This window comes from Furipterus horrens, unplaced genomic scaffold, assembly GCF_987537825.1.
Source record: "Furipterus horrens unplaced genomic scaffold, mFurHor1.1.pri manual_scaffold_13, whole genome shotgun sequence".
NCBI classification, from domain to species: Eukaryota; Metazoa; Chordata; class Mammalia; order Chiroptera; family Furipteridae; genus Furipterus; species Furipterus horrens.
Window position 1 is genome coordinate 44,230,232 of NW_028327183.1, and position 24,408 is coordinate 44,254,639.

Consider the following 24,408-nt stretch of genomic DNA (forward strand, 5'->3'; position numbering starts at 1 on the left):
TTACAAAGTGACCCCCCAGGGATTTCCAGTCCCCACCTGGCACCATACATAATTATCACAATAATATTGACTATATTCCCTATTTTTACATCTGTGTTACTATTTTGTAACTATTGTGGGCCCTGAGAAAGAATATATCTACTAAGAAGGGTTCCCAGTGGCTAAAAGGGCTCAAATTTTAAAAACAGACCCTAGCAGCCATTTCTACACAGGGGCCTCTCAGGCAAACTGCACTTCACAGAGAAGCCGGCCCAGAACCCTTAGACTCTGCACTGAACCGGCTGCCTGCACTGTGTTTCTGCCACCCGAGCCAGCCCTTACCAAGGCTTCCTGGAATCCCATTTCATTGAGGTTTTCCTTGTTCAATCAGAGCTGAACAGCTACATTCTCATGAACATCTTCACTGACCAGTCAGGAAAGTGCCTTTTAGACCAATCAAATTGTGATGATTTGGAGTCCTTATTTGCATGAGGACAAACCAATCAGGGATTAGGGGTGGGGACTTCTTTTCATATATAAGCCAGCTCCCCTTTGGCTCCGAGAAAGCAGTTTCCCTTTCCGTGAAAGAATAAAGATCGCGTCTCCCCAGCTGAACTGAGACAGATGTCTGACTAGAATATACCAGCGCAGGGCAGACCAGAGCTGTCCAGCTGGCCCCAGGGCTGACTCACAGGTGTGCTGTAGAACAATCGAGCTGTTCCACAGCTGTGTTGTTCCCACATCTGTGCTGCATCACAATTAAGCTGTTCCCACATCTGTGCTATATCACAATTGAGACATTTTAAATTGGATAAAGTGTCCTTCTTCACCACATCCCAAAATGGGGATTCCTATTTGTGTAAAATTGCACCAATGGTTGACACTACCAATTTGTACTTCTTCACCTTTTTTGCCCAGTTCCCCACTGCTCTCCACTCTGGAAATCAGTCTGTTCTCTGCATCTATGAGTCTGCAAAACAGAAAGTTTTATCATAAGTTTGGAGGCAGAACTTGACCTGAACAGACACACAATCTTAAATTACTTATCCCTGTCCACAGATGGCACCACAGAAATATTAAAGTGCTGGATGCCAGCCAGGCTGCCCCAGACCACACTAGAATATACAATATGTGTTTCTATGGCCTTATTAGAAATCTAAAAACCCCTCAGGCCAGAACACATCTGGCCCCCAGGGTTTCAGATAAGAGAGCAGTCAGAAATAAAACTTTCCATACATGGACATTTCCCCTACAGAGAATAAATATGCTCCAGCTTATTCTATTTCGTTATCCTGCCCCCCACCCCCAAAAAATATGTCGTCGCAACCCACAAGCTTGAAGTCACACCTCAGTAATGGCTCACCGTTCATAGTTTGGATTGTTACCTGCTGCGCACCCTCGACCCCCCACCCCCCCACAGCTTCTGTCATAGGGCCTGCCTGGCTAAGCATATAGTAGATATTTAATAAATGTTGGTTGAGTGAATAATGAAAAAATTGCGAGCCAGGGACAGAGTTAGGTCGCTCCCTAGGACTCAAGAATTCTGCCCGCATCATTTTCAAAGACCGTGGCAGCGGGCTCCCAGCTCCAATTATCCTCATCCAGCCGCTTCTTCCTTCTAAATAAATGCTTAAACAGAGCCTCCCTGCTGGAAGACCCAGAACTACATTTCCCACACGCCTCAGGGCTGGAACTTCACTTCCCATAAGCCTTTTCTCCTGCCAGGTTCTGTGCCCTTCAGCCAAGAGGGCAGATCATTGTGTATTTGCTACCCCCTACCCCCTAATTCCGTTCTCTCTACCTGCATAATGGTCGGACCCCACGCAGCCATGGTTCCGGCAGCCCCTCCCTCCCAACCCTCCTTGAGCAATGAACCTGCCTCAGTTTCTCCAATAAGACCCCCGCAGCCCGCCCCTCTCCTGGGGTCCCTAATGAGGGGGGGATGTGCATTGCGGCGTTTTTGATCCGCCAGTCCCGGGTGCGCGGAGAGGCCACGGCTGCGCGTTTTGGACCCCTGGGGGTCTTGGACCTCTGCTGGAAGGCAGAAGCGGGGAGGGCCCGGCTGGGGAGGGGGTGGCTGAGTCGCCTCCGCGGTGCGTTGTGAGGCTGCGTCTGGGATGCGCCGCGCCGGACTGGAGGGACGCTTCACAGTTGCTCACAGACCACGGAGACGTCCGCGCGCAGAGTGGAAGTCCGTGCTTCCGGTGTGTCTGCGGCTCGGGGTGCTGTGGGGTGCGGTGTGACCCTCAGACGGCAGCGGCCTGGCACGTGATGTGTGCGTCCTTGTCTGTTTTGTCTGTGTCCCTGAGGGACGGATTTCCAGTCCCCCCTCTGCCACTTTCTGGCTGTATGCCTTGGGGCAGGTGACTGTACCTCGCTGTGCCTCAGTTTCCTCATCTGTACGATGGGGGTGATCTGCCTCAGAGGGCTGCTGTGAGGATTAAAAGGTAATATGTGTAAAGCGCAGAGAACAATGGCACAGAGTAAATGCTCAAACGAATAAATATATAAAATAAACTATGATTATGCATCTTTTGTGTGAGGCAAGTGTCTATGGCTGTTTAATGGCTGTGTAACCTCATAGGAAATGTGGGTGTTTGTGTGTACCTCTGTATGTGTTTTGCATCTTGGTTGTTACATGTGCCCTTGTGTGTTGTGTGACTGTGGTGGGGTAATGCATCTTTTGTAACCTTGTATGAAATGTGTGTATATTTGTGAAGTGTCTACCCTTGTGTGTATGTATTCCACGTTTTCCTGTGCTGTCTGTCTGTATGTTTCTGTATGTATATTTGTATGTTACATGTGGTCTATATCAGTGTGTGATATATTTGTGTATTTTTGTATGTGACTTGTGTAGCTTTGTATGTGTCATTCTTTGAATGTGTTGTGTGTGTGTATAACCATGTGTGAGTTGTACCTGTCCTTGTGTTTCTGTGTATGGAATGTGTGTCTGGGTGTATTCAGGGCAGTGAAATGTGGGTCTGTGTGAGAGATGTGTATCTGTTATGTACCTGTGTCTGTATATGTGCGTGCTGTATTTGTGTGTATTCACATGTGTGATATGCTGGCCTCTCCATGTACCTGTTGTGTGTCTGTACATATGTGTACATGTGATGCATATCTGTTAGTGTATGCTGTGTTTACATGTCTCTGTGAAAGTGATGCATGCCTGTATTTGTGTAATGTGTGTGTCTGTGCGTATCTGTGTATGTGATGCTGTGTCTTGGGGTGTTCTTTGTTGCCCATATCTGTCTGTGGACTGTCTGTGTGTTGTGAATGTGTCTCAGTATGTCACTGTAGTGACTGCGTGGATCTTTGTCTGTGGCATGCGTATCTGTATATTCGGGGTCTTTGTAACGCTTTGCCATTCCTGCGTGGCTGGGTGCATCTGCGCTGGGGGCCAGCTTGCTTGTGTCCCCAGTGCAGCCCGTCGCCCCTGCGTCTTTGTGTGTGACGTGTACGTGTCCTCATCTGCCGATGGCTGTCTACCTTTATATCTGATGTGCGTGTCTGTGAGGGTCTCTGCGACGTGTGTCAGCCATGTGTGAGCTGCGTATCCCTGCCTGACATCTGCATCTTGGTGTGAAGCACACATGTCCATGCTGGTGGCATGTCACAGTGGTGTCCGGAACAGGCACGGTGGGCCATGCGTGCCCCCCCCATGGTCTGCTGGTCCTGTCTGTCCTCCTCCCCTCCCTCTTGGCAGCCAATGCTACTGGGGAGCCAGTTGCCATGACGATGCTTCATCCTCCCTCCATCCTTCCTCCTCCCACCCTTCCTCTGACAGGCTTTCTGCTCCCCCAATCCTGGTTGCCCTCGGGGGCGGGGCCCTCATTCTCCCCCCTCCCATCCTACCCTCTCCCCCCCACCCCAGCAACCCCGGCTCCCCAGCTCCTCTCCTCTGTCCTCCTCTCCATCCCTTCATCTATCTGTCCCTTCAAAGAGGGGGAGGGGGGTACCTAAGCCAGTAAGCAGCCCCTCCCTCCCCCTGTCCTGCGTCTCCTGCCCCTCTTCCTAGGCCGGGGGGAGGCCAGGGTCGCGCGGGTCCCCATGGCTGGGGGCTGAGGGCCCGCCCCCCCTCCTCCCCAGCCGCCACCACCTCCACCTCCTCTCCATCATCGACAAGATGCCTGCCCCTGGCGCCTTCATCTTCCTCGCGGCCATCTCCGCCTCCGGCTGCCTGGCGTCCCCGGCCCACCCGGGTAAGTCTGTTTGGCCATCCGGCTGTTCAGTGGCCCCCACCCCCACCCTGGCCTGCCCAGGGGTCTGTCCGCGGGACTCTTGCTTCATCACCTGTGTGCATGTCTTCCTGCAGCTGAGCGGGGCCTGGGGAACCGCAGAGATGGAGCCTCTGTCAGCAGGGCCTGTGGGAGGAAGGCTGGGGGCTGGGTGGGGAGGGGGTCTATTTGGGCAACATGTGTGTGTGCAGGTGTGTGCAGCGAGCCGGGGAAGGACAGGGCCTCTGGGAGAACTGGGGGCCGAGAGGAAGAATACTATTTCTAAGGCAGACACAGCACAGGAGGCTCTCTAGCTTTGGGGAGATCCAGGGCTTGCTGGGGTTCTCTTCTCAGGGGCTTGGGCTAGGGACAGAGGACATGTGTGCACTGCAAGAGTCCCTAAAAGAGACCCACCTCAACCCCACTAAGTAGGGGGTTCCAGCATGGGGCAAGAATCTTCTCCTAGCCTGCAAGTGGGGGCTCATCCTCTTCCCCAAACGGGGTAATGAGGCTGTCAGTGGGAGCGGATTGTAAATTCTGGGAGCTCCAAGCTCCACTATTACTTCTCCTTTCCTCTATCCTCACTGGAGTTTTTCCAAGCCTGGGGTGATATGATGAGGGTTCGGGGGAGTCCCAGTTTGGGGCGAGAGGAGGGACCCCACCCCCAATCACTCGAGAAGGCTCCAGACTACAATTCCCACAATGCAGCGGGCCATCCGGCTCCTCTGCCAAGGGGCTGCTGGCTGCAGAGCATCACGGAAGTCGTAGTCAAGATGGGCCGGGATGGGAGGGGCATGGAGTCCAGGATCCTGGGGCTTCAAGAGGGGACACCAGCCCAGCCCTGTGTCCACAGATGGATTCGCCCTGGGCCGGGCCCCTCTGGCTCCTCCCTACGCTGTGGTCCTCATTTCCTGCTCCGGTCTCCTGGCCTTCATCTTCCTCCTCCTCACCTGTCTGTGCTGCAAACGGGGTGATGTTGGCTTCAAGGTGAGGTGCATGAGAGGGTTCGAGGTGCGGAGGAAGACTCCAGCAAGGCCTTTTCCCCCAACCCAGGTGGTTGGTGAGGGGGAGTGGCAGTCAGTCCGAGGGCCCCTTTGGTGCTTAAGTTATTGGCAAGACCGGAGGCTTGGGATGGAAATTGGACTGGGACCGGAGACAGTTCTGGCAAAGACGGGGAGACATACTTACAAGAAGGATGATGGCGTGTCTCAGCCCTGTGTTTTCCCCTCCTCACCCCTGCCGGCCCCAGGAGTTTGAGAACCCCGAAGGGGAGGATTGCTCTGGGGAGTACACTCCCCCAGCCGAGGAGACCTCCTCCTCACAGTCGCTGCCTGATGTCTACATTCTCCCACTGGCGGAGGTCTCCCTGCCGATGCCTGCCCCGCAGCCTTCACACTCAGGTACCACTCCATGTACTGTCCAGGATCCCCTGGTCTTGAGAGTCTTCCGTCAGGTGTCTGTGGCTGAGCCCCCAGGCAAACTAGGGGAAAAGTGGAGGTGGGAGCCCCATTATCTTGACCCACAGAGGGAGTCAAAGATCATCTGGATGGAAGCCATTGCTTAACTCAAAACCAGCTTTGGCGATTCTTGTGGGGCAAGCAACAGTGAGGGCAGCCGAGGTCTCAATCTCAGAAGCAGCCAATGGCAGGCTGAAGCCACGTCATGGGATCCTGGGATGCCAAAGGGGGGGACGGATTGGATACTGGAACCTATGGGCAGCCAATGAGGAGGCTGAGGTCCCATCATTGGAATGGTGGGGCAGCCAATGAAGGGAGAGACTGGTGTCTGCTTTGACCCCCCAGTCCTCACGGAGTTCGGAGGTGTCATGGGCACTTGGGAGGGGAGAGAGGCTCAGGAGCCTCCCCCTTTTGCCCCCCCCCCCCAGACATGACCACTCCCCTGGGCCTTAGCCGCCAGCACCTCAGCTACCTACAAGAGATTGGGAGTGGCTGGTTTGGGAAGGTGAGTGGGCTGGCGCGGGGGAGGCAGGGGGTCCATACACCCCGGGGTTGTACTCCTGTTCTGTGTCCATCCCCTTGCTCTTACCACTTCTCATCTGCTCCCCACCTCCTCAGCCCACCCATCACCCTCACCTCTATCCGCCTCTCCCCGACTCCCAGCCACCCCACCTCCCCACATCTGTCCGTCAGCGTCTCCCTCCTCACTCCATCGATCACTCCGCCTCGCCACCCGGCTCTCCACGCGTCCGTCTGTCCATCCTTCCATCCGTCCCTGCATCCATCAGACTCTGGGCCCGTGAGTCTCTCACCCCGCGTCTGGTGGGGGACAAGGGTGGCGGGATAGGAGGGGAGAGCCTGGAAAGAGGGGGAAGTTGGGAGACTGCGGTAGAGTGGCGGTGGTGCCAGGGGAGGGGCCTGGGGAAACGCCAGGTGCTGACTCCTGGGTCCCCTTGACCAGGTGATCCTGGGGGAGATTTTCTCAGACTACACCCCAGCCCAGGTGGTGGTGAAGGAGCTCCGAGCCAGCGCCGGGCCCCTGGAGCAGCGCAAGTTCATCTCAGAAGCCCAGCCCTACAGGTATGCTGGACGGGGGCCCTGGAGGCCCACGTATCCGGGTGTGCGCCTCATGGAGGTAACGTTTGAGAGTGGGAGGAGTGTAGTGTGGGCTCAAACCTGGGTTCGAATCCTGGCTCTACCTTTTCTGGGTTGTGCCATTCCGTCTAGAGAGTTTCCATCTCTGAGCCAGGTATATGCAAGGCAGTGTGAAGAGGGTAAGGGGAGGGTACAGAAGCCGAGCTAGAGGCCTGCCCCTTCCACTCTGAACCTCAGTGTCTTCATCTGGAAAGTGAGTCCAGGAAGCCTGAGCGTTCTCATGTAGTGGCAGCTGAGAGGATGCAAGATGAGCCTGTGTTAAGGGCTGGGTACATCTTCAGGCCCCCGCTTTGTGGGTGAGGAAGGGTAGAATCTGAATCACAGACCAGGGCCCTGAGCAGGCACCCCAAATGGTCACTGAGGAGCTCTGTCCCCTCTCCCCCACCCCCACTGGACTAGGAGGTCTCAGAAGGCAGGATCCTGTCTCTTCCCTGCTTGGTCTCCCCTCTACTCCAAGGGCTTCTAGATAAATGTGCATTAGGGTAAGAGCCTTGTGCTGTAGTAAGTTCTCCATCATGGAAGGGTGTGTATACAGAGACCACTTGTTAGATAGCTTAAAAGTGGGATTTACCCCAAGAGACCCAGACATTGGACTTCATCACTGCCTTGCTCTGAAACCTCCGTGGCTCCCTACTGCCCACAGGATCAAGTCCCACTCCTCAGCACAGCCTGACCCTGTGCCCTTCCTGCCACTGGGTGCCCTCCCCCACGTCAGCCTCCTTCTGCCTCAGGACCCTTGCTTGCCCTCGCTCTTCCCTCTGGACTATCACTCCAGTTCACCTGCCCCCAGCTTCAGACCCTTCTCCTCAAGTCTCAGTTCAGAGGCCTTCCCTTACACAGACACACACGCACACACGCATGCACACACACACACATGCACACACACACATGGCAGATCTTGGGCTCCCCCGTCACACCAACTCATGTTTTCTTTATAACATGTATCCAGTTTGTCATTTTCTCATCTGCTTGGTTGCCTATTTGCCCATCTCTGCTGGCAACCACTAGCCACATATGGCTACTTAAATTTGTGTTAAATAAAATAAAGTCAAGTTAAAAATTCATTTCCTCAGCTACACTCGCCACCTTTCAGGGGCTTAGTGGTCACATATGGCCAGCGGCTCCCACGTCAGACAGCTCAGGTCCAGAGCACTCCCACCTTCACAGAGACTCCTGTTGGAGGACGCCGGACCACACTTGTGGCTCGGGGTCCACATTGTCACCTGAGTGAGCACAAGGGCCGTCAGCCCTTGGGAGACTGAGCAAGCTGGGGACCTGATATCAAATCCCAGCTCTGCCACCATTCCCAGCTCTGTGACCCTGGGCAAGTCACTTAGCCTCTCTGAGCCTCCATTTCCTCTGGATCACATGGGAAACTGTCCTGCCTTGCAGGGTGGTTGGGAGGATTTGATAACAGAAGTAGCTGGCCTTGGCTCAGATTAGCAGGAGTGCAGTGGGCCCAGGCTTCCATCTCTACCCGCCATCTTAAATCTCCCTCACTGGGGGCTCCAGCCACTTTTCAAGCCCCAGAGCATACCGGGTCCATGGTAGAAGCAGGAACACGAAGTGTTATTCTCCCAAGTGGAGAAGGTTGGGACAAACACAGGCGGTGGCTGGCCGGGCCCTGGGCCCTGGACCCCGGAGTGCGTGAGTGGCCCCTGCCTCCCACCTGACGCCAGAGAGAAAATAACTAACTGAGCATCTACTGTGAGCCAGGGAGGTGGTGGGTCAGGAGAGGGGAGGAGCCACGAGAAGATGGAGGAGGCTTGGGCAGATGGGGGACAGGCTTGGAGAGAGGGACAGATCTCTCCACAGACCCCAGGCCATGTACCAAAGTGAAATCCTTCGTTCCACACATTTTTTTTGGACACTCACTGGCCTAAGGCACTGGGGATGTGACTACATGAACAAAAAGCCCCAAATCCTTGTGAAAAGGAGGGGCACCCCCAGTGTTGGGGGTCAGTGAGGTGTCTTGAGCAAAAGATATTGAAGCTGAGGTCCAAGGGATGAGGAGGATTTTGACAGGGGAGGGCATGATCCCCAGAGCGAACTCAGTGCAGAGGCACCTGTGTGTTTGGGGAGGGGCACACCTGGGTGAGAAGTGATGCTGGGCGAGGGGGCGGGGCCCGTCGGAGGGGGGGTACCGGGAAAGACTGAGGAACGGCCTCGTGGGCACGCTGGGGAGCCATGGGGGGCTGGGAGCAAGGGCGCAAGCAGCAGGTCAGCGACCAACTGAAAGGGAGAGCCGGGAGGAGAAAGAAGAGAAGCCGGGACGTGGGGAGGAGGCTTGAGCTGGGGCTGTAGGGAGAGGAGGGGATGGAGAGGAGCTAGGAGGCAGGAAGGCTGGGGGTGAGAGGAAGGGGGGTAAGGAGGCACCTGGGGGGGTCTAGTCTGGGACCTGGGGGACAGTGGTCCGTCCTGAGACAGGAACGTGGGGAGAGGGTGTGTACGTGTGGTGGAGGAGACCTGAGGTGAGGGAACGGAGCAGAGAGGTCGAAGCAGTGGCCTGGTTTTGCTGGGTGGCTGGGGTGGGCTGGAGGGAGGGGGCTGTTTCCTGACCCACCCACCCCCCCCGCATACACACCAGGAGCCTGCAGCACCCCAACGTCCTCCAGTGCCTGGGCGTCTGTGTGGAGACACTGCCTTTTCTCCTGATCATGGAGTTCTGTCAGCTGGTGAGGGTCTGTGGGGAGGACCGAGTGGGGGGCTGGGGGATGCCTCGTCATCGCAGCGACACCTGTGTGACAAGCGCTAACAGTTCTTGAGCGCTTATGTAGAGAGGCGTGTCTGGTATTACCTGCTGACCCCAGAGGGGTGGTCCCATCCTCACCTCGGATTGGCTGGGTGTGCGGCTGCCTGTGGGGGGCGGGATGGCGCTGACCCCTTCCTGCACCCCCTCCCAGGGGGACCTGAAGCGTTACCTTCGGGCCCAGCGGCCCCCGGAGGGCCTGTCCCCTGAGCTGCCCCCTCGAGACCTGCGAACACTGCAGAGGATGGGCCTGGAGATCGCCCGGGGGCTGGCGCACCTCCACTCCCACAACTACGTGCACAGGTGGCGGCCGGGGAGCCGCGGGTCGGGGAGGGTGGGGAGGGGAGGCCGCAGGGGAGGGACTGGGGGAGCCGAGGAGGCTGGAGTGGCGGACCCCAAAGGGGAGCGAGCAGGTGGCCGGCCCGGCGAGGGGGAGGAGCCCTGAGGCGATGGAGGAATCAGGGTTGGGCAGGAGGAAAGAGGAAGGGGCGGAGTCCGGAAAGCGGGCAGAATTTAGGCCTTGGGGTGCCTGCCCCAGGCCGCCCCTTTCTCACCGGGCCCCCCTCACCCCTGCCCAGCGACCTGGCCCTGCGCAACTGCCTGCTGACCTCTGACCTCACCGTGCGCATTGGAGATTACGGGCTGGCCCACAGCAACTACAAGGTGGGGGCTGCCCACCCTGCATCTGGGCAGAGGGCGGTGGGGGCGTCCCGACCCGCGTGACCCTGTCCCCCGCCCCCAGGAGGACTACTATCTGACACCGGAGCGCCTGTGGATTCCGCTGCGCTGGGCAGCACCGGAGCTCCTCGGGGAGCTGCATGGGACCTTCATGGTGGTGGACCAGAGCCGGGAGAGCAACATCTGGTGAGGCGCCCGGGGCCGCGGCGGGGCCCAGCGGGGCAAGGCAGGTGGAAGGGTCCCAGGATGTCACCCGATTCCACGGGTGGGGAAGCAGACCCAGAGGGGCGGCCTCCTGGCGGGCCAGGGTGGGGCTCTGACCTCTCTGCCCTCTGCTCCCTGCAGGTCCTTGGGGGTGACTCTGTGGGAGCTGTTCGAGTTTGGGGCACAGCCCTACCGCCACCTGTCTGACGAGGAGGTCCTCGCCTTTGTCGTCCGCCAGCAGCACGTCAAGCTGGCCCGGCCCAGGCTCAAGCTGCCCTACGCGGACTACTGGTGAGGACAGGGCCTGCCCCAGACCGCTGGTCTCCCTCTCCCCACCCCCCCCAGGGTGGTCCCAGAACACCCCGCTGCCTTGCACACTCCACCCATAATCTCTCCCCACTTGCTGCCGCCCTGGAGTGGTGCAGGCCTGTCCCCACCCCTTCTGCCCCATCTGCTGCGGGGACTGGGTGGCGGAACCGGTGTTTGACTGGCGTTTCCACAGCCCCAGAAGGGCCCTGCGGCTTTTCTCTGACTCCAGAACTCAGCCATCATCTCCTCTTTCTCTCTGGGTCCCTGCCCCCCTTTCTGGGACCCTATCCCTTCTTCCTCTAGGTCCCTGTCCTTCTCTATCTGGTCTGTCCTCCTCCTTCTCTGGGTCTCTGGCCCCCTCTGTCTGGGTCTCTGCCCGCCCCCGGAGCCTCCACCCAGGCCTCTGCCCCACTCCCGCCTCCCCCCTGTCCCCCAGGTACGACATCCTGCAGTCGTGCTGGCGGCCACCCGCCCAGCGCCCCTCGGCCTCGGATCTCCAACTGCAGCTCACCTACCTGCTCTCCGAGCGCCCCCCGCGGCCCCCACCCCCGCCCCCCCCACCGCGAGATGGCCCCTTCCCCTGGCCCTGGCCCGCCACCCACAGCGCGCCGCGCCCAGGGACCCTCTCCTCACCGTTCCCCCTTTTGGATGGCTTCCCTGGGGCTGACCCCGACGACGTGCTCACGGTCACCGAGAGCAGCCGCGGCCTCAACCTTGAGTGCCTGTGGGAGAAGGCGCGGCGGGGGGCCGGCCGGGGTGGGGGGGCGCCACCCTGGCAGCCGGCGTCCGCGCCGCCCGCCCCCCATGCCAACCCCTCCAACCCCTTCTACGAGGCGCTGTCCACGCCCAGCGTGCTGCCGGTCATCAGCGCGCGCAGCCCCTCCGTGAGCAGCGAGTACTACATCCGCCTGGAGGAGCACGGCTCCCCACCCGAGCCCCTCTTCCCCAATGACTGGGACCCCCTGGATACAGGCGTGCCTGCCCCCCAGGCCCCCCAGGCCCCCTCAGAGGTCCCCCAGCTGGTGTCCGAGACCTGGGCCTCCCCCCTCTTCCCGGCGCCCCGGCCCTTCCCGGCCCAGTCCTCAGCGTCAGGCAGCTTCCTCCTGAGCGGCTGGGACCCCGAGGGCCGGGGCGCTGGGGAGACCCTGGCCGGAGACCCTGCCGAGGTGCTGGGGGAGCGGGGAGCCGCGTGGGCAGAGGAGGAAGAAGAGGAGGAGGAGGGCAGCTCACCAGGAGAGGACAGCAGCAGCCTTGGGGGGGGCCCCAGCCGTCGGGGACCCCTACCCTGTCCCCTGTGCAGCCGCGAGGGGGCCTGCTCCTGCTTGCCCCTGGAGAGGGGGGAGGCTGTCGCTGGCTGGGGGGGCCACCCTGCTCTGGGCTGTCCCCATCCCCCAGAGGACGACTCGTCTCTAAGGGCAGAGCGGGGCTCTCTGGCCGACCTGCCCCTGGTCCCCCCCCCTTCGGCCCCCCCCGAGTTTCTGGACCCCCTCATGGGGGCGGCGGCACCCCAGTACCCCGGGCGGGGGCCACCTCCTGCTCCCCCCCCCCCCGCCGCCACCTCCCCGGGCCTCCACGGACCCCGCCGTGTCCCCAGACCCCCCTTCAGCCGTGGCCAGTCCCGGCTCAGGCCTGTCGTCTCCGGGCCCCAAGCCGGGGGACAGCGGCTACGAGACCGAGACCCCTTTTTCCCCCGAGGGAGCCTTCCCAGGTGGGGGGGCAGCCGAGGAGGAAGGGGTCCCTCGACCACGGGCTCCCCCCGAGCCACCCGACCCCGGAGCGCCCCGGCCGCCCCCAGACCCGGGTCCCCTCCCACCTCCGGGGGCCCGGGAGAAGCCAACCTTCGTAGTTCAAGTGAGCACGGAGCAGCTGTTGATGTCCCTGCGGGAGGACGTGACAAGGAACCTGCTGGGGGAGAAGGCGACAAACCCCCGAGAGACGGGGCCCAGGAAGGCAGGGAGAGGCCCCGGCAACAGGGAGAAAGCCCCGGGCCTGAGCAGGGACCCCACAGTCCTGGGCAACGGGAAGAAAGCCTCCAGTCAGAACGTGGACCTGAGCCTCCCCGTGAACGGGGTGACAGTGTTGGAGAATGGGGGACAGGCAGCCCCAGGCATCGAGGAGAAGGTGGTGGAGAACGGGGGCCCGGGGTTCCCAGAGAGAGAAGAGAAAGTGCTGGAGAATGGGGAGCTGACACCCCTAAGGAGGGAGGAGACAGTGCTGGAGAATGGGGAGCTGAGGTCCCCAGAGAGAGAAGAGACAGTGCTGGTGAATGGGGGCCTGATACCCCTAAAGATGGAGGAGACGGTGTCAGAGAATGGGGGCCTGAGATTCCCCAGGAACACCGAGAGGCTGCCAGAGACTGGGCCTTGGAGAGCCCCAGGGCCCTGGGAGAAGGTGCCCGAGAATGGAGGTCCAGCCCCCACCATCGGGGAGCCAGCCCCAGAGACCACACTGGAGAGAGCCCCCACACCCGGCGCAGTGGCCTTGCCCCCGGACGGCGGGGAGACGGCCCCTGGCCCCACTGGCCAAGCCCCCAGGAGCGGGGGGCTGGAACTGGGGACCAAGAGGAGAGCCCCAGAGATTGGGGGGGCATTGAGAGCCCCCGGGGCTGGGAGGCTGGACCTCGGGAGTGGGGGCCGAGCCCCAGTGGGCATGGGGATGGCCCCCGGCGGCGGCCTCGGAAACGGCGTGGACGCAAAGGCCGGATGGGTAGACAGCACGAGGCCTCAGCCTCCGCTGCCTCTGCCGCCGCCGCCGGAAACACAGCCGAGGAGGCCGGAGCCAGTGCCCCAGAGAGCCAGGCCGGAGGTGGCCCCCGAGGGAGAGCCCGGGGTCCCAGACAGCAGGGCCGGCGGAGACCCGGCACCCAGCGGAGACGGGGACCCCTCCAAGCCCGAGAGGAAGGGCCCCGAGATGCCACGGCTGTTCTTGGACTTGGGACCCCCTCAGGGGAACAGCGAGCAGATCAAAGGTGAGGAGGCTGCCGGGAGTGTGGGAGTGATGTTGGCGGGCCTCTGGAGGGCAGCTGAGAATCTCAGGCTCTTGGGTAGCAGACAGGTCAGGCCTGTGGTGGCAAGTGCAGACCCTGGAGCCGTGCCGCCTGGGATCAGATCCCTAGCTCTGTGACCTTGGACAGATGACCTTACTTCTCTGTGCCTTGATTTTTCCCATCTGCCAGAAAATGGATGACAAGCATAGCACCTACCTAACAGGGTTGTTGTGAGGCAAGACTCTTAAGCACCTACTTTTATTGCAATTCATAGACCAGGGGTCTCAAATTCAGATGCCCACAAGGGCCTGACAGTATTGAAGAATGAATGAGGTCTGCTGGGAGAGAGGTGGGCTGGGCGTCGGGGAGGAAGGGTGGCCACTTCTCAGCTCCATTCAGGGATGCCCACCCGGGGTTGCCAAATCTGCTGCTTTTCCCCTTCAAACCAGGGTTCTTGGTGTTTCAAAGGTTGAAACCAATTCAAACGAAGCTTATCTGTGTGATCTCTGGTTTCGACTTTCCAACAAGCTCAGGTACCTACCAAGTGTGCTAGACCCCGGAGCTGCCCAGGGCTGGGACCCAAGGAGTCTCAAGCCTGCCCTGCCCTCATGGTATTGGGGACCTGGCAGCTGTAGAAATGCCTTTTCTGGACATTGAATTTGGATAGGAACACAGGAGGTGTTTTTATCACAGAAGGGACGAGTTAGAAGGTAAATGAAGAGTAAAGATGAGTTAGAAAAGAGAGGTTCCAGGCAGAAGGAACAGCCTATGCAAAGGCTCAGAGGTGAGAGGAATGGGGAGGTGGCCCATGTGGCTGGAGGGAAGTCAAGCACTGTTCAGATGTAGGCATAGAAATCACTGCACGCCTGATTTCCTTAAATACTGGTATGAAGGTTATAAGTGACTGGGCCCTGTTTTATATTGGCTAAGTCACAGCCACACTAGAGTGAAGGGTCACATCTCTGTCTACCGGAGGAGCCTGTGCCTTGGGAGAGAAAGGTCAGGAAGAGTTCTTGGCAGAGAGCACGCCTTCCTCAAAGCCCGTGATACTAGCGTGCTTTCTTGAGGCTGTCGTGGGGAGTTTACAACCAGCTGTGTCAGGAAAAACCCAGGGCAGCATGAACATGTCAGGGTATGAGCAGCTAAGATGCCTCAAAGGATCTGGGGTGGGATTGAGGCAGGAGGGGAGGTTGGTATTGCTGGGTAAGAAGAGATTGAAAATGGCCTGTTGTTTTTTTTTTAAACCAGTGAACTACCCATCCTTCAACACCCCAGTCAAAATTCTCCTGCCCTGGGAAGTCATCCTGATTTCCAAAGGCTGTCATTCTGTCCTTCCTCTGGGTATCCACAGCCCCTGATAGCTATACAGCAGCCCCCCACCCTATCACCCTGAGATGGGCGGTCAGGGAAGGCCTCAGTACAGAGGTGACTTTTGAACAGACAGGAAGGAAATGAGCCAGGGCACTGGAATGGGCACTAACTTGGCACATTCAGGAACTGGCAAAAGGCCAGTGAAATTGGAGTAGTGTGAATGGGTGGTGGTGGGGGTGACCTGGTCCACATCCATTTTTCTCTGCCCCGCGCTGACCCTCCTCCGATCCCCACCATCATCCCCTACACGGCCTGGCACACAGTTCACTTATGCGCGAATGGAATGAGTGGCCCCTGTCCATTTACCAGTGAGGAAACAGAGGCTCAGAGAGGTGACACATAGGAAGTGAGGTTAGAACCGGGGTTCGAAGCCAAGTTTCCTTCTCCAGGGACCTGAAGCCCTTCCTTCCCAGCAGGATGAGATCAGGAAGACTAAGGGCAGGGGCAGGGCCTAAGAGATGGTTAGACATCTGGTGACTGAGGGCCAGAGAGGGAAAGTACCTTGGCCAACATCACATAGCAGGGATTAATTTGTTCATTAACTGAGTACTTCTGTGTGCTTGGGGCTCGGGGATGCAGCCAGAATGAGCGGACTCAGTCTGTTCTATGGGAAGGCAAACATGAATCACGTTTCCACAGAACTATAGTTACATACTGAGATAACCTGCTTGAAAGGAGAGGTGCTTCCCGCTATGGGGTGCAGAGCTGGTGGCCTGATGACCTCCTGGGAGTTCCCTGAAGGCTTTGGAAGCCTAGATATAGCTGGAGGATTAGGACTTGAGTTTGAACAGGAAGTTCCAGGCAGAGGGAACAGCCTAGGCAAAGGCTCAGAGGTGGGAGGAATAGGGAGGTGGTCCAGTGTGGCTGGAGGTAAGGAAGTCAAGCTAGAATGAGGTGGGGACAGGGTGCTCGGGCCTGGTGGGCCGTGGGGAGAAGTTGGCACTGGGGAGCCATGGGGAGGAATAAGCCCTGGGGTCAGGGGGAGATCTCTCCCGCTGTGCGTGGAGAGAGGCCCCAGTGCGGCTCTTGGGTTCCCAGGGAGAGAAACTGAGGCCCAGATTGTGGTCTGAGACTACCTGAGGACGCACAGCTAGGCGGGAGGGTGTGCCTCAATTTTCCCAGGAACAGGGGCTCACCAGGTGTCTCTTCTCGCAGCCAAGCTCTCGCGGCTGTCGCTGGCGCTGCCGCCGCTCACGCTCACGCCGTTCCCGGGGCCGGGCCCGCGGCGGCCCCCGTGGGAGGGCGCGGACGGCGGGGCGGCTGGCGGGGAGGCCGGCGGGGTGGGGTCACCGGGGCCGGCGGAGGAGGACGGGGAGGACGAGGACGAGGAGGAGGACGAGGAGGCGGCGGCGGGCGCGGCGGCGGGGCCGCGGGGCCCCGGGAGGTCGCGGGCAGCCCCGGTGCCGGTCGTGGTGAGCAACGCCGACGCGGACGCGGCCCGCCCGTTGCGGGGGCTGCTCAAGTCTCCGCGCGGGGCCGACGAGCCCGAGGACAGCGAGCTGGAGAGGAAGCGCAAGATGGTCTCCTTCCACGGGGACGTGACCGTCTACCTCTTCGACCAGGTGCGCGGCCGCGGGGCACGCAGGTGCCGAGGGGCGGGGCCTAAAGGGTAGTCGCGTCTGAGGTGGGCGGGGCTAGCATGGGTGGGGGCGTGGCCTGGGGCTGACTGGCGGGGGAATGGGGCGAAATTGGAGAATGAGAGAAGCCTTGGGTGTGAAGGCGGGGCCTGACAATAGGGCGGGACCAGGAGGGTGGGCCGAGCCCAGAGCGTGGGTGGGTCCTGGGTAGAGGGGTGGGGAGAGGCCTGGAGAGTGAGAGTGGCTCCGGAAAGAAGGATACCTGGTTGTCCAGGCGGAGCCTGGAGAGACGCTAGGGAGAACGCTTTGAGAAGATCGGGGCATGGTGGCCTGGCTGATGGGGGCCTAGTGAGGTTTGGGGCGGAGTTTATACAGCAGCGCTCAAGTAGTAGAGGCTAAGGGGCTGGCTCACTTGGGGCGGGCCCCGGAGAGGCTGCAGGTAGGGCTTAAGAGATGCGGCTTGTAGTGTTCAGATGGTTCGGAGTGGGTTCAGGGATGGGCTAAGCTAATAGCCAGGGGCGGGCCTAAAGAAATAGATTGATTTAAATAAAATATGTTAAGATGTAAAAATAAATAAACAAATGGGTTGAGGATTGTGTAGCTGTCCTTGGGGAGGCGGCGGGTAGTGTTGAAGGGAGAAAGGGAGGGAAGGGTTGCTGCTTGTGGACTGCGGCTGTGTCTGAATGAGCCTAAGGAGGGGCACACGGACTTTGGTCCGGAGATGCGTGAGAACAGGGTCAAGAGCTGGGGCTTCAGCTACTGAAACTAAATAAAGGACAGGGCTTGGAGGGCTGGAGCGGGGCCGCTTCGGGGGGCCGGACTTACGGGCTCAGGGGAGGGTCGAGAGGCCCAAGATGGGGTAGGGGTTCTGAGGACCATAGCAGCAGGGAGTTCTGGGGCCCCAATTTGGACTTTGCGGTTGAAATCTCGGAGGTAGGGCTCAAGGAGACGGGGCGGGGTTTACGGAGATAGTTTTGGGTTGGGGCCCTCGTGCAGGCAGGGAGTTAAGGAGCAAGCAGAGAATTCCTGCGGTGGGCCGCTTAGGTATGTGGGCGGGGCTCCGCAGTCGGGGGAGGAGCCTCGGGAGCGGCGGGGTTAAGGCTGAACTGAGGCTTCGAAGGCAGGTTAGGGAGATTATGGGGTGCAGCCCTCTCTAGAGCATGAAATTGCTTGTTGGGATGCAGTGGTAGGATGTGACTGTTCGCCCCCTCTTGCCTCCCCTAATCTGTCTTCACAGGAGACGCCAACCAACGAGCTGAGCGTCCAGGGCCCCCCCGAGGGGGACTCGGACTCATCAACGCCGCCAGCGCCCCCGACGCCTCCCCACCCCGCCACCCCCGGAGATGGGTTTCCCAGCAACGACAGCGGCTTTGGTGAGGAGTGGGGCGGGCCCCGGAGGCGGGGCAGAGTTGGGAGTGAGGCTTGAAAAGGGGGCGGGGTCTGAGGGGGCTCCAGAAGTGTCTGAGGGCCTGACCTCGTCCTTTTTTCCTCTTCCCCCTCACCCCTTTTCGCTAGGAGGCAGTTTCGAGTGGGCGGAGGATTTCCCCCTCCTCCCCCCGCCAGGCCCCCCCCTGTGCTTCTCCCGCTTCTCCGTCTCGCCTGCGCTGGAGACCCCGGGGCCCCCCACCCGGGCCCCCGACGCCAGGCCCGCAGGTACGGTGCTTCAGATCCTTGGGCCTGCCCCCACCTCTGCGGAGCTTCCTCCGTCCCCGTCTGTCTCCACCGGTGTCCCACCACATTCCTGCCCCCACCTCTGAATTTCCCTGCCTCCCTCTCCCCAGTCTCCTCCTTCCCCTCTCTGTCAACACTCACTCATCACTGATACCCCACCCGACGCTGGAACCAGCGCAGACCAGGTAGTGCCCATCAGATGGGCCTTCCGAAGCCTCAGTCTTCCCTTCTGTTAGGATCTCCTCCAAGCCTTTCCCGTCTCTGCCCTGTCTCTGGGTCAGGCTCCTGCCTGGAGCTTTCAGGATCCTCACCCAACCTCCCTTTGGGAATACATTGATCAGAGGCAGACAAGGAGAGAGGGCACCAGCGCGCTCAAAGCTGGTGTGGACCTGAGCAGAGGGAACCTGGCCAGGGAGGGAGTCCCACAGCCATAGCAACCATGGCAGCACAGCTAAGAACAGCAGCAAGCACTGAGAGACCCTACCATGTGCTTGCCCCATCTTCGCCCATTTAATCCTCATGGTGACCCCATGAGGTGGAGTCTCATCTTATCCCCACTTTACAGAAGACCCAGGCACGGAAGGGAATGAGGAGCCAGGATACAAAACCCAGGTCCTTGCTCTTTCCAGCTGTCAGTGTTTGTCAAGTTCCTTTCTTGTTAGGTTTCTCCTTCGCCACATTGTTAATCCTCACCACCACCTTGGGAGAGGGGCGTGTTACCTTAGTTTTTGACTGTCCCAAAGCTAAGGCCATTCTCAGAGGAGGGCGCAGCGTGTCCCAGGGCAGGGCTGGAGCTAGAGGGATGAGACCCTGGCTCTCTGCTGCCTCCTGCTGCCGATGCAGAGAACTCCCCAGGATGCCAGGCTTGCACTGGGCCAAGCAGGGGCAGGTTGTTCCTCCTGACAAAGCTGAGAAGGGAGACGGTGCAGCTGGCTCTTTCCAGGGTGGGATCCATTCCCGCTTTGCCAAATCGTGCCTGAGTCCAGGAGTTGGCCCTGCCACCTCTTCGCTAAGTGACGTAAGCTAGCAGGCTTGACAGCTTGCACAAAGGGCCTGAGGCAGGAGAGAGCTTGGCCAGCTTAAGGAACAGAAGGGAAGTGGTGTGTCTGGGGGTGACTTAGAGAGTGGGGTGGATGCAGGGTAGAGGGGGTGAGGTGAGAGGGGGCGGGGAAGATCATGTAGGACTTGGGGGTAGGCTGAGGGGTGGGGACTTAGTCCTGGGGGGCACTAGGGAGCCATGGGAGGGCTGTGACAGAGGAAGGGCCAACTCGCCCCAGTGTAGGAGGACTGACTGGGGGCCAGGAAGGAGGCTGGGTCATAGTCTAGGAGGGAGGTATAAGTACACACTGAGTCAAGGGCAGGAGGGCTGGGGCTGCAGGCTGGCTCTTCACTTGGCTACATTCTCAGGTTTTGCCCCAAATGTCACTTCCTCCCAGAGGCCTTCTCTGAGTCCCCCATGAGGACAGGGTGGGGTGGGTTGCAAGGCATGGGGACAGGGGCCAAGTGGTGAGTCAGGGCTGAGGCTGGCAGGGCCCGCGGTGAAGATGACATCACCTTTAATCATCAGGAGGGGAGAGGGAGGGCCGGGCTGTCTGAAACCCCAGGGCCCTCCACTCAGTCAGCAGCCAGTGCCCCGCAGCTGGGCTGAGAAGCTGTGGAGCCTGGCTGCGACACGGACCACGGTGTGGGGAGCCCCAGGAAGGGCTCCCTTCCCCCTCAGACCCCTGTACTTGCCATCGCTCTGCCCACTTAACCATGTTCCCTGGATGCTGAGTGATACCACGTTTCCCAGTCTCCCCACTCCTTTGAAAAGGACACGAGGGTCATGCTCCCCATTTAAAGAGAGGGAAACAGAGGCTCAGGGATGGGGAACGAGGGCAGTGACTTGACCGAAGCCACTCAGGAGAGAGATGGGTGTGGGGTGGAGAGAGAGGGTGCCCAGTGATCCTCCACGTCAGAGGCCTTGGGTTTCCGGGTGTGTGGAATGGGGCGGAGGGCATTCCTGCCACTGGGAGCGGAGGGGTCATGGCAAAGGGTGGTGGGAGGGTGCTTTGTGGCAGGTCCTGTGCTGGATGCTGGGATGCAACAGTGGTCACAGGCCTGTTGTCCGGGAGCTTACGTTCTAGAGGGACAAACAGACAGGAAGCTCTTCAATGACTGGGATTATCCCGAGGAGAAAAAGAAAAAGAACCACAGCACAATGTGATAGAATGACAGTGGCTGGGGTGGGGGTGGGGTACACGAGGGGACACCTGCTTGACTGAAAATGTTCGGGAAAGACCTCTGAGGAGGAGGCGTTATGGCAGGGGCCTGAGTTCATGGGAGGGCTCAGGAAATGGGGTTCTATGCAGTGGGAACTGCACACGCAAGAGCCCTGGGGTAGGACTGTGCTTGGAGCCTGGAAAGTACAGGGAGGAGGCCATTGCAGCTGGAGCGGAGGGGGCGCGGGGGAGGTGAGGACAGGAAAGGGACCCGGCAGATGATGGGGGCCTTGCAAGCCACAGCAAGGGCTTTGCTTTCTCTCAGAGTGACCAGAAGCCATGAGCCCGTCTGCCCAGTAATTCTATTTCTCTCTCCACTCCCTCTGCCATCAGGCCCCGTGGAGAACTGATCCTCCGAAGACCCGACCCCCCTGCACCCCCAGAAGAGGGGTTGAGAATAGAATCCTCGGTGGACGACGGAGCCACTGCCACCACTGCAGACACCGCCTCCGGGGAGGCCCCTGAGGCTGGGCCCTCCCCCTCCCCCACCATGTGCCAAACAGGAGGCCCTGGCCCCCTGCCCCTCAGCCCCCCGGATGGCTCCCCTGATCCCCCTGACCCCCTCGGTGCCAAATGAGGCAGGAGGCCCCTCATCCTTCCCTGGAGAGCCACCGTTCTTGGAACTGAACTGAACTTTTTGGGGCCGGAGCCCCTGGGCACAGTGGAGGCCCCCTCCCCCACTCCCCGCCTCAGACAGGGGCCGCAGGCTTCGGGGACCTGGAGCCCCCATCTCGCGTCTCCCCTTCCCCGCCCTAGCCTGGCCCCTGGAGGGGCCTCTGGTCCAGACCTTCGCGTGGCATTTTCACATTATTTAAAAAAGACAAAAACAACTTTTTGGAGGAACGCAGGCTCTGTGAGTGTTTCGGGGGGCGAAGAGGGGAGGATGCAGGGAGAAGGTGCCCCCCAGGAGGAGTCTCCATCCTCACCGCCTAGTGGGACAGATGGGATCATGGAGGATCAGAATGGCTGAAGCACCCACACAGCGGTGGGAGAAGCCCCAGCATCTCCGCTTCCCTGGATCCCGCTCTGCTCTGTGTCTGCTGTTTGCATCACTGACTTCAGCTGTGGCCTCAGGTTACAGTTCAGGAGGCGACGAGGCACTGATGAGGATCTGGGAAGGTCACAGGCTGTGGTCAGAGCCCTGTTTCCACATGGGGGCCTATGGCGGTGGCCAGAAGCTGTCCCAGGGCCTGGGCTGGGAGGGGGTGCCCAGAAGTGACCTGCCAACACCTACAATGGCACCTCAGAAGGGCACTGCCTCAGTTTACCTGCTTCCCATGTGACCACCCCCCTCCCTGACATTCCTGTCTATTGCCTTCCCCTAACTGTGTCTCTCCATTGGCGTTTCTCCCTTCAGTTCTGTCCCTTTTAGCTCCCCGTGTCACCGACCCCAGTTCTGGTCACCACCTGTCTTGGAATTTCCCCATCTTTCCATTTGTGTCTTTATTGCTCAGCCTCCTTCTTCCATCTGTTTCTAGTTCGAGTTTCTCTGTCTCTTCTTTTTCCCTCTTGTCTATCTGCCTGTCACCTTCCTGTCTCTATGATGTCTTTCTGCTTTTTTTGTCCCAATGTTTTTTCTTGGTTCCTCCTGACTCGACTGATTCTGCTTCCATCTCTGTCTTTCCCGCTGACTGGGTCTGTTTTTTGTTTTTTTTCCTTCTCTCTGATCTGGTTTCAACCATCACCTTAGTATCAGGTTCATTTGCATATTTGAGGGATGTGGTTTGGATGTGAGAGGAGGGAAGGGGCCAGGAGAGGGTACCCACCTGCGATGCTGTAGGGTCACATTTGAGTCTGGGCGACGGTGAAAGGGAGAATTAGGTTGTTGCCTCTTCCCACTACTGCCACCGCAAGTAGACCTGGTGGTGCTGGGATTGACCTTGGGACATGCCTGCCCCGGGTGGGAGCGGCAAGGAACTAAGCCAGACAGGGCGGTGAGGGCCCAGACTCCTGGGTCAGAGGGAGGAAGGGTGCATCAGTTCGTTAGGGCTACTGGGTGGCTGAAACCACAGACATTGTCTCACAATCCTGGAGGCTAGAAGTCCAAGATCAAGGGGCTAGCAGGCTTGGTTCCTTCCAACAGCTGGGAGGGGACGATCTGTCCCCCCACTGCTTTTCTCCCAGCTCCTGGTGTTTTGCTGTAAACCTTTGCGGCTCCTTGGTGTGGAGATGCATCACCCCGGTCTCTGCCTGTTTTTACACATCGTTCTCCTCGTGTGCATCTTCACATCCAAACTTCCCTTTATGTAAGGACATCGGTGGTATTGGATTAGGGCCCATACTGGTGACCTCATCTTAACTAGTTCAACTGCAGTGACCCTATTTTCAAATAAGGTCACATTCTGAGGTCCTGGGGGCTAGGACGTCAACCTATGGAATTTGGAGGGACACCTGTAACAAGGGGTTTAGGAGTTTGGGGTCCTGGAAGAGGAGGGAGCTAGAAGATGTAATTCTTAGTTCTTGGAGAGCAGATAAATTGGGGGGAGGGATGAAGGACAATTTTGAGGTGACTGGAGTCTCGCTTTAATGTTCCACTGACAACCCAGCTTAATTCGGCTAAAACAGAAACCTTGATCCCCACCCCCCCAAAAATTCCCTTTGATCATCAGTAATTACGTTGTCACTCACCAGATACTCAGGCCAGAATCTGAGAGCTGATGCAGCTCTCAAGTCCTGCTGGGTTCTCTTCCAAAATGACTCACATGGAGCCGCCTTTCAGCACCTCTACAGCCACACCCTTACACCTGAATGAGTCCAAAGCCTCCTAATTTACCTCCCCACTATCAGCCTGGCTCATTTCCAAATTACTCTCCTGCAGCCGCAGCCGGGGGTCCCTCCTACAATCTCCATCCGCATTCATCACTCTCCTGCTCCACCCCCATCAGCTGAGAATACATTCAGTCCTAGCCCCGAATGACCAGGCCCATCCATCCCCTTCATTTTCTATCACCATCCCCCACCATCACCACCATCCAGGCACACTGACTGGTCTATCAGTTACTCCAACACACTACGCCTTTTCCTGCCTCTGCACGTTCCGTTCCCTTTGCCTGGAATGCTCTTCCACAGCTACTTTCCCGCAAGCAGGCACCCAGTACCCATAGAGTCATTGCACGGAGGAGTGCAGGAGAAGGTGATAGTGATGGGACCCTTTATTTACTCAAGGATCTCATTTACCAGAACGTTCTTGGGTTGATGGCTCCATTTTCGTGGAACCTTTGGGAGGAGTTGGGAACTCTTGATTTCACATCAGCCCCTGGGGCTTGAAGCAGTCAGAGCCTCTCTTCCCAACCTACACGAGTTGGGGACCAGGATAAGGTAAATCCGACGGCCTTGTCCTGAGGAACAGCTCCTCCCGGGAGACCTCGACAATGGTTGTCAGTGGGACACCCAGCGCTGCACAGCTTGCTGGGAATTGTAGTCCAACAGTCTCGCAGGAGAGGGGCAAGCCACCTCGGAGGGTGGCAGTTACTGCACTTAGGAGCCCTGCAGGGGGATAACTGCCTGTGACCAAAGGAGAGGTGGAGACCAAGACCCGAGATACCAGTCGCTCCCCACCCCACCCCACCCCACCCCACTGGGTGCACTCGGCAATTAAGGTTTCAACTTCCGGAGGACTGGGCATGCAGGAGGAACTGCACTCCAGCAAACCGCGGGCGAAGCTTCCCTCCCAGGTGGGTTTTGGTCCCAGGGCCGGCCAGAGTTGTGGATCTGGGCATAGGAGACTGACATGGGTTCTTCCTATTTGCCAACCCATCTCTGCTCCGTGGCGGATACCATGCATGCCCCCAGCT

General features: G+C 59.0%; 1 protein-coding gene and 2 long non-coding RNA genes across 5 annotated transcripts; 1 reads left to right on the top strand and 2 right to left on the bottom strand.

The window, feature by feature from the left end:
* Window positions 1-71: 71 nt before the first annotated feature.
* LOC149994879 (uncharacterized) lies at window positions 72-4,363 on the bottom strand. 2 transcript variants are annotated; one of them, XR_016507853.1, is made up of 4 exons: window positions 4,273-4,363; window positions 2,353-2,410; window positions 885-949; window positions 72-760 (listed from the first exon to the last, which is right to left on the bottom strand). It is a non-coding gene; the product is annotated as an uncharacterized LOC149994879 (long non-coding RNA). The 2 variants fall into 2 exon arrangements; XR_016507852.1 differs by having other exon boundaries at window positions 72-949.
* LMTK3 (lemur tail kinase 3) lies at window positions 2,127-21,036 on the top strand. Its single transcript, XM_090261081.1, is given in 17 exon segments — window positions 2,127-2,183; window positions 4,069-4,181; window positions 5,050-5,183; window positions 5,446-5,596; window positions 6,082-6,158; window positions 6,615-6,733; window positions 9,396-9,483; window positions 9,712-9,860; window positions 10,136-10,220; window positions 10,300-10,421; window positions 10,581-10,730; window positions 11,185-12,286; window positions 12,288-13,716; window positions 16,261-16,667; window positions 17,920-18,055; window positions 18,198-18,335; window positions 20,948-21,036. Coding segments are annotated over 16 exon segments (4,380 nt in total). The 5' UTR covers window positions 2,127-2,183; window positions 4,069-4,105; the 3' UTR covers window positions 20,965-21,036.
* LOC149994881 (uncharacterized) lies at window positions 4,365-9,549 on the bottom strand. Of its 2 annotated transcripts, XR_016507855.1 has the most exons (4): window positions 9,393-9,549; window positions 6,853-7,040; window positions 6,362-6,472; window positions 4,365-5,866 (listed from the first exon to the last, which is right to left on the bottom strand). It is a non-coding gene; the product is annotated as an uncharacterized LOC149994881 (long non-coding RNA). The 2 variants fall into 2 exon arrangements; XR_016507854.1 differs by having other exon boundaries at window positions 6,362-7,040.
* Window positions 21,037-24,408: the final 3,372 nt, after the last annotated feature.